The sequence below is a fragment of the Plasmodium knowlesi genome (assembly GCF_000006355.2).
Source record: "Plasmodium knowlesi strain H genome assembly, chromosome: 4".
Taxonomy (NCBI): Eukaryota; Apicomplexa; class Aconoidasida; order Haemosporida; family Plasmodiidae; genus Plasmodium; species Plasmodium knowlesi.
This window is the reverse complement of record NC_011905.2, coordinates 722,560-737,185: the sequence shown is the minus strand read 5'-3', so window position 1 is coordinate 737,185 and position 14,626 is coordinate 722,560. Positions and strand designations below refer to the sequence as shown.

The 14,626-nt window shown below is 39.6% G+C and overlaps 2 protein-coding genes across 2 annotated transcripts; one reads left to right on the top strand and one right to left on the bottom strand.

The window, feature by feature from the left end:
* Nucleotides 1–646: 646 nt before the first annotated feature.
* Nucleotides 647–7,756, bottom strand: PKNH_0417000 (Sel1 repeat-containing protein, putative; the record flags this gene model as incomplete). The annotated part of the gene is made up of 1 exon (XM_002257958.1): nt 647–7,756. The coding sequence occupies one exon, from the start codon at nt 7,754–7,756 to the stop codon at nt 647–649; it is 7,110 nt and encodes a 2,369-aa protein (XP_002257994.1).
* Nucleotides 7,757–11,681: 3,925 nt separating this feature from the next.
* On the top strand, nt 11,682–13,320 carry PKNH_0416900 (conserved Plasmodium protein, unknown function; the record flags this gene model as incomplete). The annotated part of the gene is made up of 5 exons (XM_002257957.2): nt 11,682–12,064; nt 12,190–12,352; nt 12,515–12,584; nt 12,818–12,993; nt 13,279–13,320. 5 exons carry the CDS (start codon nt 11,682–11,684, stop codon nt 13,318–13,320), a joined length of 834 nt encoding a protein of 277 aa, XP_002257993.2.
* Nucleotides 13,321–14,626: the final 1,306 nt, after the last annotated feature.

Here is a 14,626-nt window from a genome sequence, read left to right as displayed (position 1 = left end):
TACAATATACATGCGCGTGGCTGCGCAAATGCTGCGCACGCCCGACGCAAATGCATCGTCTTCTACAAATTGTAAAGCAAAGAAGCTCGCTCAAAAATCGGCCTGCGTGTCGTGCGTACACACGGGGGATGGTTGCCTACAAGGAGCGATAGCAGCTTGGCAATCCAAAGCATACACAAAAAAAAAAAAAAAAAAAAAAAAAGAAACCAAAGAAACTAAAAAGAAAAAAGCAAAATAAAAAAAAAAAAAACAAGAGAAAAGTACTCAAAGAAAAAGTGAAAACGCAAACGATAACGCTAAAGCGAGAAATAAAGAAAAACCTAAATTGTGCAAACAAAAAAAGCGCGAGGTGAAGCACACACCCGCGTCTAATTGGGCGAACGCGCAGGAAAAAAAACAATCCGTACAGGCGCATTAGTATTTGCCATGTACGGCGCGTGCGATGTGGTAAAGGTATGTTGTACAAATGAGGCGGAGGGGCGCACGAAAAAAAAAAAAAAAAAAAAAAGAGGTAAACTGTCCGGGGTGCAATCGGAAAAAGATGGTGGACGCGCAGAGCGTAGAAGCGAAGACCATTGAGTCCCACCGTCAAGTCACAGAGATGCCCCTACGCAACTACGACACCTCACCTCGTCACCCATCATCCCTATGATACTTTAAAAAAGGAAGCTACAACGGTGTAGAAAAGCTTGAAAAAGTCGCGGTAGCTGATTTGCGAATAGCCGTGATTGGTACTCACGAAATGCTCGAAATTTAAGCACTTGTTCTTGAACTCGGACTTGAAGAGGAAATTGTTCTGCACATCGCAGGAATTCAGATCGGCAAAGATGTACTTTTGGAGGGAGTTGGTCGCTGGCGCGGGGGTATCATTGCCACGTTGGTTCCGTTGGTCATGTTGTTCATATTTGTCAGGTTTTCCATGTCGATCAAATTTTTCACGTTGTTCAAGTTTTTCAAGTAAGTCACGCTCTCCATGTTCGTCACGCTGCTCGTGGTTAGAACCGTCAATTCTCCCAGTGATTGCACTAATGAGATTCTCCTTCTTCTTCCTGAAGAAGAAACTCACATCGAAGAAGACCTTCTTGAACAAAATTTTAAAAATGCCCAGAACACCAATCACGTTGCAAGCGTTGTGGTTATCCGTAGCTAGCTTCAAGTAAATTTGTAAAATATTTTTCAAGCTTTCCAATTTATTGGATTCTAAGAATAATGCCTTGTAGTACAAAGGCTCATGGTCATCTTCATCCGAATTCCTAATCAAAAATTGCAGCTCCTTTCTTTTACTCTTTATGGTATACTCATCCCCATCTCGATATTTCCTAATCAAATCGATGGTGGATTTTTTATAACCATAGTAAGCTGAATAGATGTCGTAGTACTGCTTGCATACTTCGCAATTTTTGGAGAAGCTCTGGATTTCCTCAAACATGCTAGAAGAATACGTCTTTTGGTAATAAAAAATTTCTTTCATGTCTTCCCCTTCTAGGAGAGGAGAGTATCTAGAGAATTCTGCTTCGAATAAATCTGTCTCTTGTTGCTTTTTCTCTTTCGTAGGAGTGTATCCCAAGTAGCTGCTACTCTTCCCTAAAAAGTTGCTCATTCCCTGTTCGGCGTTCCTTCTCACACTTTGCTTTTTCTCTTCCTCCAACTTTATTTGATAATAGGAAATGGGCTTATAATAACAGTGTAGAAACTCACTAGTTCGGAAGTGTTCCAGAATGGCCCCCTTAATCTTTTCAGCCTTTTGTATTTTCTCTCGGGAAGTGCTACCCTTTTCCATTTCACTCTTTACGATCTGATCGTACTTTTCGAAAAGCTCAATTTGTTTGTGAGTTTGGCTCAGCTGGTACACATCGTAGTTGTACACTTTTTGGTGTGTCTTTCTTGCCGAGCTTCTTCTACCTGTTTTATTGGTCTCGTTACTTTTCCCTCCCTTTTTCGTCCGCCATCTTCGATGAAGCAATTCGTTCCTCAAATAGTAACAAAACTTCATTTTGGAAAACAGGCTCCTCCTACTGAACATGTTTGATGTTACCATGCCACAATTTTTCAAAATAGAGTCTCCGCTGAGTTTCGATTTCATCTGTAGAGAGTATTTCCCCCCTTTTTCCTTGTTGTACAGTCTGTGAATTATTCGATCCACTGAGGTACCTACACGGTTAGCAGTTCCACCTTTCATGAATGTATCTGTGGCTCTTCCCTCCTTCATTGCCTTCTGGAGTAGATCCGCCAAAATACCTTCGACCAGGTTATACTTCTCCGTGAAGGTCTGCATGGTTTTCCTTTTCAAATCCCACAGCATAGACGCATTCACATTGTTGGGGTGATCACCCAGTTCGGAAAGAATAACAGACACCAGAAGCGAGCCGGTATAATCCTTAAAATCGTAGTTCCTTCTTAACAATTTGGTCAACACATATAAACGCTCATTAAACAGTCCAATAAAGTGAAATTTCTTCAACGTTTTTTCACATTTTTCATTAAATGTTTTTAAGTTAGGATTCACCCCTTTGAGTATTAAGATGCTCTTATTATACAGCGAAATTATATTTCCATTTTTTGCAGACATGCTATAATATTTATAGGATTTCTTTAAGTTCTCGTTTTTGTTTTTTTCATCATAGTCTTTTATCTTAACTCCGATATCTGTCCCAGAGTAGTAATGACCCAACATCATCTGAGAAATATTATCTCCCTTATCTGCCGCTTTTTTTAAATATTCTCCAGCTAGCTCCAGATTCTTTTCTGTACCCAATCCAAATTTGTAAATGTTGTATTTTGCCAAAATATGTTCTACACTCTCTTCGCTAGTTCGAATGGCCTTATGGAAGTATTGCTCTGCGTTTTTCAACGCTTTGTTTCTCTCCTCGCTCAGTTCTTCCATGTACTTCTTGATGATGTCGTCACTTTGGCTCCTCGATGTATTACCTCTATTATCTGAATTATCTTGCTTCTGTTCGGTTCCACCAAAAGGTATGCCCGCTTGACCTTCCCCGTAGCTTCTTGATGCATTTGGTGTAAATTGAGCAGTTGACTCTGAAGAACCGCCACCATACAACGTGCTGGAAAAACCCGCAGGCGCACTGGGAGAACCCATAAAATTAGGGCCCCCAACAGGAGAATCACCCTCCGCGGCAGAACTCCTTCCGTTCCCTTGTCCGGAAGAAGGATGATTTACCGAAGTGTGCATCCCCGCAGCTGCTGTTCCTCCAGATGCGAAGGCGAAGTATGTCCCACTTGCCTTCTTCCCCGCGTTGTCCTTCTTGGTCTCTTCTGCAGCATCGGTACCCTTTTCCTCTTTAATCATATTCAGCAATTCCTCCTTACTCATCGTTTTAATAATTTCCTCCTTGCGCAAATGCTTCTTGTACTCATCGAGGTAGGCATATCCAGTGGACAAAGCAGAAGTGCTATCTCCTTGGTCTGCCGCCTTTTTCCAAAACTCAAAGGCTTTCACTTCATCCCGTTCAATACCTATGCTTTCATTCCCTAGGTAGTAAATCTCTCCCAAAGCTGCAAGGGCGTACGAATTTCTACTATCAGCTAGCTTTAGAAAATATTCAAACAAACTTTTATTATAGTCAACCGTGTTGTGAATCAAATGTCTGTTTCTCTCACTAATATTTTCTTCGTAAATTCCACTTTCAATGGCGGAGGTATTCTTCAATGAATCGACCACTGCTCCTAGAAGGTTACTCAACAAATAATCACAGGAACTTAAAAAGGGAGAAATGTTATTCTTGATTACGGAGTTCTTGTAAATCTTTTTATCAAACGTAAAGTCAAAGTAGTCTCTTAAGTATATATTGCTATCCTTGTTCTTGTACTTTAGTCTAATCATATTATTGGTGAAGGCAAGCTTGCTGTAAAAATCATCCTTCGTTGAACCCAAGGAGTAAGACACAATCTTGGACTTCATATTGTCCACAGAATTTGGAATTATCCTATTTTCATTGGACAGAAAATCATGATTTCTTATTTTCCCATTATTTCTATAGTATATATAGAAGAAGCTATTCAGAGAATTATCATTTGTATCTATTAGATCTTCACTCATCTCTGTAGTTATGGATATAGAGGAATTATTCACAAATATTGGAAGATTCAGATGGTAGAGTATGCCGCTTAAAAAATTACACAGGCCATCTTTTCCCTTTCTTATGAGCTTAACTGAGTAATCAATATTTCGGGGGAATCCATACGGTAGCTGTAACTTTCCCTCGTTATTGTTTATTCCTATTAGATAGAGGAAGGCCAAGACGCACGTTGCCTCGTTCTTTAACTTCTCCGTGTATTTTTTTTTTAACAGTTTGAGCTGATCGTGTATTTGGTCTTTCGTGGTAACCGCCGCGGGGGTAAATTCACTCAGATCTATATTTCGGTAGAAGGAGTGCACGTCTCGGCGAGTTGTGGGAGTCCCACCGATGGTCGAATCATCGGTAGTTCCTTGGCCGCCTTGTGCCTCCTCTCCGCGTTCGATAAACAACAAAAATGCGTTCAACTCATTCGAGTTCATCCCACTGGACAAGTCCTCATCGACGACTACCCGATCGATGACCGGTTTCCCAGAGCGACTAGCTCCTCTGTTTACCTCCTCACTTGGAGTGTCAAGGTCGCGCCACAGCCCCCCCGCTACCCTCCTGCTCTGAAGAAAATTATCATAAAAGTTACTTCCCTCTTTATATTTAATAATAGTTATCAAGTTATCGTAAATATTTTTAAAATTAACCTGTTTCTTACTGCTTATCTGGTTAAGGTATAAGTATATATCCTTGGATGGGTTAAACAACAGGGGAGTATGTCTGGCCGTAAGGACGTTAACAATGAACCCGTCTTTCAGTTCGTACTTATTCTTATAATCCTCCATTTCTTGCCTTCTCTTCTGCGCAGAGTGATTTAAAATTTGGTTCAGATTTTTCAAAATATATTGATTGTATTCCTTCAGATCCTCTGCCTTCGGGGGGTCCCTGTACGACTCGAGTAAATCTTTCCATATTTCGTTATCAAGGGGGTCGTCGCGTTGGCCAATGGTAGGCTCACTTCCATGAAGTTTATCAGCGGTGGGTTCCTCTCCCTGCACCTTTGTCAGCGTATCCTCCGAAGGGGTGACTTCACTGGCCGCTCCGGAATCAACCCCCTGTGGACCCATGGATTCAGCAGAAGAAGCGTCAAGAGAAGGTGTTATTTCTGTCTTCTCCGTCTTCTTCTCCTCCTTAATTTCCTTCAACTCATCCTCCCCAGATGGAAGGTTCACAGAGGGTTCTCTGATACCTGAACTCAACTCCACGTGGGATCCCTCCTTCATGGAGCGCTTCACCTCGTCGTTGTAGTACTCATTGTAGAGGTCATTCAGGAGGTTTACGAAAAACTCCTTAAAAATGGAAAAAATCAGATCAATTTCTGCGTCCAGGTAATTTTCCACAAGTGCAGGCGAAGAAGAAGAAGCGAACACCTTCCTAAATGGATACAAAACAAAGTTCGGATTCAACTTCTTCAACTTTGTAAATAACTTATTGCCATTATTTTTTATTCCATTTTTGTAGACCTCCTCTGCAATCAAATATTTGTGTTTCTCAAAGTAGCGGTGATTATAAGACTCAAAATAATCGACTAAGAAATCATTGAATGATTTGCAACTGTACATGTGAAAAGGGTAATACCTCGTGCTGTTGTTTAGCTTAAAGTTATACTTATTGTAATTGTCCAGTATATCCAACAAGGAAAATTTATTTAGATCTATATAAAAGGAAAAGGTTTCTGAACTTAGTAGGTTCAATATAAGTCTGTACGTATACCTGTAGGAGTACACACGTTCATCATCCTGACCCAAATAGTACACGTAATTTGCTTTATCGAAATGTGATTCTACTAACTTAAAATTCTTATACCATCTGAAGAGAGAAGTTATGAAATGACGTTTAAATGTACTCTCCTGAATTTCATATTTAAATGATTTCTTCTTCTCATTGTAAGATGGAGTTACTACCGTAGTTCCCATGATCACTTTTATTATATATCTCATCCCTGTGTACATCTCTCCACTCATTTTTGTTTTCATGGCATATTCATCCAACATTTTGAAGTAATTATAATTCTCTCTGTTTAGGCTTCTTAGTATTATTTCGTCAATGGCTTCATCGTACTGGTTTACTCTCTCTTGGAAATCCACCAGGAAATGCTTTCTCTCACCTAAGGCATTGCTCTCAGGGAGGAAATTATCTTCTGCAATTGTTTTAGCAGGAGCAGCCTCCTCCACAGTGGCAACTTCATCTTCGTTCAATTCGTCCTCCTTAAAAGGACTATTCACAATGGAATCTTCCACTATGCCGATATTGTCTGTGTTGGATTCATCCCCCTTAGCGGTATCATTTACAATGAGTTCTTCTATTATCGGGGTACTATCTGCCTGGGGGGGATTTCCCTTGGCGACGCTACTCACAGAGGATTCATCCACTATGGCGATGTCATCTGGCTCTAATTCACTCTCCTCGACAATGCCACTAGAAGTTGTCTCTTCCATGGCGATGACACTATCGGTCTTTGGTAAACTTTCTTTAGCAGCGTGACTAGCATATTCCCCTTCCACACTGACTTTGCTCTCCGTAACGGGTTCACTCTCCTCGGCAATGCCACTAGAAGTTGTCTCTTCCATGGCGATGACACTATCGGTCTTTGGTAAACTTTCTTTAGCAGCGTGACTAGCAGATTCCACCTCCACACTGACTGTGCTCTCCGTAACAGGTTCACTTTCCTTGGCAATGTTACTAGAATCTTCTTCTCGCACGACGACAATGCTATATGCAGTGTGTTCATTTTCTTTCACAACATCGTCAGCTCTGGATTCTTCCACAGTGCCAACACCATCTGTCTCCGATTCGTTCACTTTGAGGTCATTTGTAAAGGCGACCTCTTCCACGAAGGCGATGCTATCTACAACATGTTCTATCTCTTTAACGGCGTTACTGTCCGTTGGTTCTTCCAAAAGATTGACACTATCTGTCTTGGATTTACTCTCCTCGGCAGAGTAAGTAACAGCTTCCTCTTCCACGACGATTATACTACCCGCAACAGGTTCACTCTCCTTCGCGATATTCCCCTCAGTGACAACATCACTATCTGCAGTTTTCTCCTCCTCCACAGGGGCAACGCTGCCTGCCTCCAATTCATCTGCCTTAGAGGTGTCACTATCGATATGTTCTACCACCATGGTGATGTTGTCAGAATGCGGTTGAGTTTCTGTGATGACATGACTCGAAGTAGTCTCTTCCACGGAGGATGCAATATCTCCATTTGGTTCACTCCCTTTGACGATATTACCTGGAGAGGATTCTCCATTTGGTATGACACTGCCCCCACTGTCGGAGTTACTATCAATAACCTCTTCCAGGAGGACAACCTCATCTTCGTTCGATTCTTCCTCCTGGGCGACGTTGCTCTTTACGGATCCCTGGACAGAAAGGGCGATATCTGCCTCAGCACTTTCCTCGCCTTCCTTCTCCACCTGCTGCTCCTCCTCTCTGAGTACAACTACCTGCAACTGCATGTCCACATTCGCCCCTGCGGCGCCGCTTCCAAACTTTACATCACTAGCGTAGTTTTCTTCTAAACCTGAATTCCTCTTCTCGTAGTATACACCCCCCTGGGGGAGGTCCGTTTCGAAAACTACTTCCTTCTTCTCATTCTTAATATATTCACACTTAATTATTAACAGAAAAAATGAAAACACTAAGATAACATAAAAGACATTATTAATCATATTCGCTCTGAGGGATGACGTTCGGCAGCTGGCAACGTGACTGTGGGCAGTAAGCAAGGGGGGAGAGAGGGAATCACCGCGAGCAAAGCGAAAAGGAACGTTCGGAATGAGAAATGTGCAAAACTATGCTGACGGTCAAAAAGGCACAAAAAACAGAAAAACAAAAATGCAAATCTACAAAAAAAAAAAAAAAAAAAAAAAAAACTCCCTTTTTTTTCTCCCCCTTCTTGTGCTTAAAAAGCGGGAAGAAAAAAAGAAGAAACTGTTAAACAGGAAGGAAGAGAATATATCCGTCGTTTTTTTTTTCTTCTTCTTCTCCTCATATTTCCATTCGTACAGACGTGAATACTCCCGAAGAGGTACATACACTATACACACAAAAAATATATATGCACACAAGCAGACGGTTGGCAGGCATGCGCTTATGCATAGTAAATATCCATAGGATGTGCAGGACGAATTAAAAACCAAAAAAAAAAAAAAAAAAAAAAAAAAAAAAAAAGACGTTTTATATCAAATAAACTGCTTCAAGTATATAGCACATATACAAGAAAAAATGGAGTAATCGAAGCTACTGCCGCGATGGGCATGATACGCATATTTCGAACGGACGTGACACACATTGCGTAACAAAAGGTGCCAAATGGGAAAATGCAAAATCAAGGAAAACAAAATCGGAAGGGGGAATATAAATACTTACATGCGTCATGTGGTACAAATGAAAACTCCTTTACAGTAAAGGAAAACCTGCGCTTCACCCTAATTTATCGCTTTCTTTGCTTTTTTCACTCTTTTCATATTTTTTTTTTTTTTTTTTTTTTTTTCTCACCTTAAATTGACTCGAACTGCTTTTTAATCCCCCAGAAAAAAAAAAAAAAAAAAAAAAAAAAAAATATGAAACGCAATTCGCGCATGCATGGTGCATGTATGCACTTTAAAGACAACGCAGGGGGAGGTGTACTGAACAGGATGACACAGGGATATTCTTCACGATTGGCAAGTGCACGTAAGCACGCGTGAACGCATATGGAGCTGGTATATCATATTGATATATACATCCGTACATCCATCTGTTCCTCCAACTGTACGCTCATACGCATGGGAAGCTTACTGACGCGCAGGTCAGAGGGGGGGGGGGGGGGGGAAGCTGCGTGGAAATCGCCCAAGCGCGAAAAATGGCGCCTGAGTTGTCCAAAAAGTGCGCAGAGCGGACGACCAATTCTTCCCTTGTAAGAGGAGGAAAACGGTAAAAAATAAAAAAGTTAAAAGTAGGGCCGTAAAAGGGAAGAAAAAAAAAAAAAAATGCATATGCCAGTGAAGATTATCGGTCGCAATTTTTTTTCCCTTTTTCCTTCCCCATATTTAACTTTTTTATATCCCCCCTCAATTTTTACACATTTTAACAAACAAGGTAAGTCACACGATGAATAGGCTTGAACAAAGAGAAGGGACATGTAAAAATAGATCAACAAAGCAATGGACGAAAGGGAGAGTCATCCATAAAACTCTCTGCAAACGTGCCGCTACGTTTATATTATAAAAAAAAAAAAAAAAAAAAAAAAAAGCATAAGTGAACAAAGGTCCGTCTGTCCCGTTATTCAACAAGTAGACAAGGGAAGCAACGAGTAAAATTCCCTTCTTCCTGAGAAAATATTGTTCTGTCCATTTTTCTTATTAATTTTTTATTTTCTTCGCCACGTTTCCGAGGGAAGAACAAAGAGACGCATTCAAAAAGGATGCATTTGACTGTTCCTCTATTAAATACTATACTACTACCCCACAGAAAACACCAACACCTGTCCACTACGTTAGATCATCACGGGAGGAATACACCCATCTTCACAACGCCTACACGTACGGTGCCACCCATCCAGATTTTCAGTAAGTACCTCCAGAAGTAGGCATTTATTGTTAAAAGGGGCAGTGCCCAACTATGCAAAGGGGGAAAAATAAAAACAACCCATGGTATTAGTGGACAGTAAAGAACCCCACTTTGTGTTATCATCAATATTCGTATTACGAACATATTTTTGCTCCCAAGTTAAACGCACATTGCCCTTCGTGTGGCAGGAGTAAAAATGTATAAGCAAACATAAATTCAGTGCGGGGGGGGGAAATGAATTAAAAACATTAGGATGGATGAGAAATAGCACTTGCTCGGGAAATATCATTCGGTAGCCACACACATAAAGAAGTAGTAGGTGTTGTGCTATTAAATCATGTACACACGGGGATACTATACACCGGGAGGAATTCTGCTACCCCCGCAGAGCAGGGTAATGCCGAAAAAAAAAAAAAAAAAAACGCCCTTATCGTCCCACGGAGACGATGGGATTGGTTAAATATATCAAGTTTCAGCATTAGAACACCCTGTGTTATCCAAACCTCCGCACCTTTCCATTCACCACAGGGGCACCACAAATATATGTGTAGCCAAATGATCAGCACGTGCTTACGTAGTCGGGTATCGTTGGCGCTTCCCCTCTCGCAGACATTCCGGACAAATTAACTTGTGCGGACAGAATCCCCCAAGAATGTTTCGCAATTTACGTCACACCGTACAACCCATTTTGCTCCTTAACAAATGGGAATAAATAGGAGTCAAAGTAATTAAGCAGCTTCAAACATTCTGCAAAAAAAATGATCAACAGGGGTAAACGGTGCAGAGAGGAATCTCTGGGAAGAAAAAAAAAAAAAAAAAAAAAAAAAACATCGAAACGACGATTTTTTCTAATAACCTAAATGCTTGGCCAGTTAAAAGGAAAAAGTAGTGGTACTTCGTTACCTGCGCGGGCGCAAAAAAAAAAAAAGAAAAAAAAAAAAAAAAAAAAAAGATAAAGCTGTTAATATTTTTCTTCCTCTATACTCCTTTCGTGTATTTTTTCTTTTCTTTTTTCATAAAATGGTTTTAGCGTATACGCCGCTTAAAGCTTAGCCTATCTTACCTCTTATCATTGAACTCGTTTATCACGCCGTGTGCATAAAATATAAAATGTGCCCGTACCCCCTCAACGAATCTATGCTGTTTTTTGCGGCACATTGTGAAGAAGAAAAAAAAAAAAAAAAAAAAAAAAAAAAAATGTAGTTTATTTTTGTACAAATTTGCGCAAACTGCAAACAGTTGAATAAAATCAAACAAAAGTTTCCTTCACTGCGTCAGTTTTTTTTTTTTTTTTTTTTTCTTTTTCTAATCGTTTCGCATTTCATCATAGTTATGTTTTGCCTATTCGTACACGTATAATTAATTCCATTTAATCTATCATGCAGTTATGTTGTTACGTAGTTACATAGTTGCGCAGTTACCCTGTTACGCAGTGATGCCTTTATGCAATCCTACAACTATGTTCTCCTTTTAGGCCTATGTTCGCTCATCATTCCTCCGTGGTGCCATTTGTACGGTGTGATTTTTGCCACGTGCATGTTCCAGGCTTTATCGTTATGCCGTGCTAGGGGTTCCTTTTCTTTTTTTCTTTTTTTTTTTTTTTTTTTTTTGCGTTTATGGCTTTTTGCACCCCTTCGTCTTCGTGCTAGTTCTCCTTTTTATGTGAACCAGCACATGCTGCCGCTGCGCTGTTGAGAGTACCACGTTGAGTACCATTCGTAGCTCCATTTTTAGTCCCACAGGTTTGACCCATCTGTTGCTCTATCTGTAGACCCATCTGTTGCTCTAACTGTTGACTCATCTGTTGACCCATCTGTTGACCCATCTGTTGACCTATTTATTGACCCATTTGTTTGACCCATTTATTGACTCATTTGCAGTCCCCCCCCCGTTTTGAGTTCCACTAGTTCGCCAACTATGTCACAGGCAAAGCAAAAAACGAATTTGTTCTGATTTGCATGCACAGAAAAAAAGAAGTCTTTTTTTTTTCTTTCTTTTTTTTTTTTTTTTTTTTTTTTTTTAACGACCTCTCAAGTAAAAAAGATGATATTGTTATATTTCATTTTTGTTGTAATTCCATTCATCGCATTTTCTTGTTTCATATATAAAAGCGTGTGTACCTTTATTAACGAAAAAAATAGAAGAAATGAATTTTTTAACTGTTTAAGATATGAAAATAAACAATTTCAAGTGTATGAAAATTTCTCGAAGAAATATGAAATCGAGAAATACAAGTATTACCTCAAAGTTGAGAGGAAGATTGAAGTCAATTACAGCACCGACATTTTGGAAGAACTGAACTCGGACTCAAATGAGGTGGACAAACAGAACGAGCAATATTTGGAGAGCCTTCTGGACGACATTTACAATGACCAGAAGTACACCAAGGACAGCGAGCCCTGTGATCCCCGCCTCAACTGGATGAGGTACGTCCATGTCTGCCTACCGCCAACAGCGGGCGCGCCTCTCAATTAGGGCGTCTTCTTTCCTACACACCCCACATCTAACGCTTTCATTGCCTATGTGCAACGTTTTCACTTCTCACGCGCAGAAAATTGTCCAATGAAGACATAGTGAAGCTTAAGGTGCTCCTGCTTAAGAAGGCCATTTACTTCCTTCCCATATGCAACAAAATATTTCAAGACAAAAATAAAAAGCACCGCTTGTACAACAACTACTACATTGATGACAATATGTCCAAGGAGCTCGACGGAGTAAGGGAAACGATGGAGACTCTCCCCTTTTCTGCGCCACTGGGGTTTACCGCAATATGTTATACACGCATATGTGTATATGCGTACACTTTTATGTTATTTATTTTGTTTTATTTATTTTTATTTTATTTCATTCTCTTTTGAAACTTCCTCCCCCTGCAGCAATGTGAAGAATTTTTAGAAGAATTCAATATGATCATTTATGAGGCTAACTGTTTATCTCCCAGATGGGGTAATGGAAAAGAGAGGAAAACAAAAGGAGAGAGATTCCTCCACTTACAATAATGTGCACGAGGGGTGTCACCATTCCTTTGCTTTGTTTACACCTGGTCCAAATGTCTAGCGGAATCACTGCCTCATACATACGTGCACACACGCAAAAATTGTGTCCACTTCATGTGGGAAAAGACACATTGCATTCCTTGACACCTCGTTTGCTAACCCCTTAACCGATTCACCCCACAGGCGAAACCATCATCTCGGATGCCTACCGCATCTTCCACCATAACAAAATCAAGGCGGATGAGGAAAAGAAGAAAAAGGAAGAGCTGAAGAACCAGGCAAAGAAGCAAAAGCAGGACGAAACAAAATTGAAGGAAACAACGGAAAAGGCCAATTTGCTAGCTAAAGAGATCATCGAGGTAGGTCTCACGTCTTCAGAGCCAGCGAAAAAGTAGTAGAGACAAAAAGAAAAAAAAAAAAAAAAAAAAACCAAAACAAAACAAATAAAAAAGGAAATGAGACAAAATGTTCATGCAGGATGAGATTCGAACACATCGATTCACGCGAGCGAAAGAGAGCATGAAAGCTTGAGTTTGCCCCACCATCACACACCAGCTTGTTTCTGTCAGTGCATGTGCGCAATGTATGTAAAATCCGCGTACGAATCGGCCCGACTTCCCTTTCTCTACCCTTCGCCCCCGCAGGAGGAAAATTCCAAAAAAAAAAAAAAAAAAAAAAGTAAATAAAGTAAAATATAACAGAGTCGAGGAGAGTAATGCTAAACAAAGTAAAACAAAATAATGTGTTCTTTTCTTTACCCTTTTCTCGCACTCTGACATTTTAACGAAGGAGCAGAAACCATGTTACCCGAAATGCTGCGATAGTTACAGTCGCTTTTTGCAGCAGCTTTTATTTCACATCGTCTTATTCCTCTTAAATTCGCCCAATTTTGTTCAACTTCTTTTATTATATCAATTTTATCTTCTCCTTTATCTTTATCTTTATCTTTGTCTTTTTTTTTTTTTTTTTTTTTTTTTTTTGTTTGATATAAGATTTAATGTTTATTTATGAAAATTTACAAAGTCTTCTGATTGTACAATTCCTAGGGAAGAATTGCGCAAGTTTTTCTTTCTGCATATGCGCCTTGTTCTTGATAGGAATATTATATATGCAAAGAAAAAAATTTATCATTATTAAATTAGAAAATGAATTATGCTACAATTTAAGAACAAATTATATATGAACAAAAATACAAGAACAAATTATTCTATTTTTTTTATAAAAAGGGTCGCCGTTATTTAAACTAGATGTAAAGATTCAGTGTTTCGAATGGTAGACACGCTCCATTTTCAGTATATGCACTTCTCCGTGTATTGTGTACTTATGGATTAGGGTTATAGGAGAGGTATTCGTGATTATGTGTTAATGGATCAGAAACTTCGGTGTTCTTAGCGAATGACGATTCTACTTTTTCGGATATCTCCAATCCTTCAGATTTAACGCATCGTTCATTATTTTGCTTGACCATTTGACATGAAGAAAATAATGTTATAACACCTATTTGATTAAAAGGTACTCTTTTTCGCGTGCACTCCCGAAAGTGAAATATGTAGTATATGGTTCATTTAAACAATTGATTCATAATTCATGGACATTTATGCCATGGTATATGGCATGTTTGCGGAATGTGCACGTGCAAATGTCGTCCTTGTTCAGTTTCTTGTCTTTCCTCCTATTCCGTAATTCATTCACCCCTTTCTTCCTTATTTTATTTTATTTTATTTTTTAGGAGGCGGCACATGAGTATTACAAGTCGTTTAGCAAAAGTTCGACGCCTATATTTGATGAAGAAATAAATTGAAGTCCTAGGAATATGTGCGTCTATGCCTATGCGTGTAGGAGTGCGCCCCTCTGACCATTTTAGCAGAACATGAAAACCCACGTGTCAGTGCGCATAACTATTTGTTTAGTTTAATTGTTTGTTACTGTATTTGTTCTTTTATTTATTTATTTTTTCTTGCGTAGCATTTTCTGCTCTATCCTTCCTTTTTT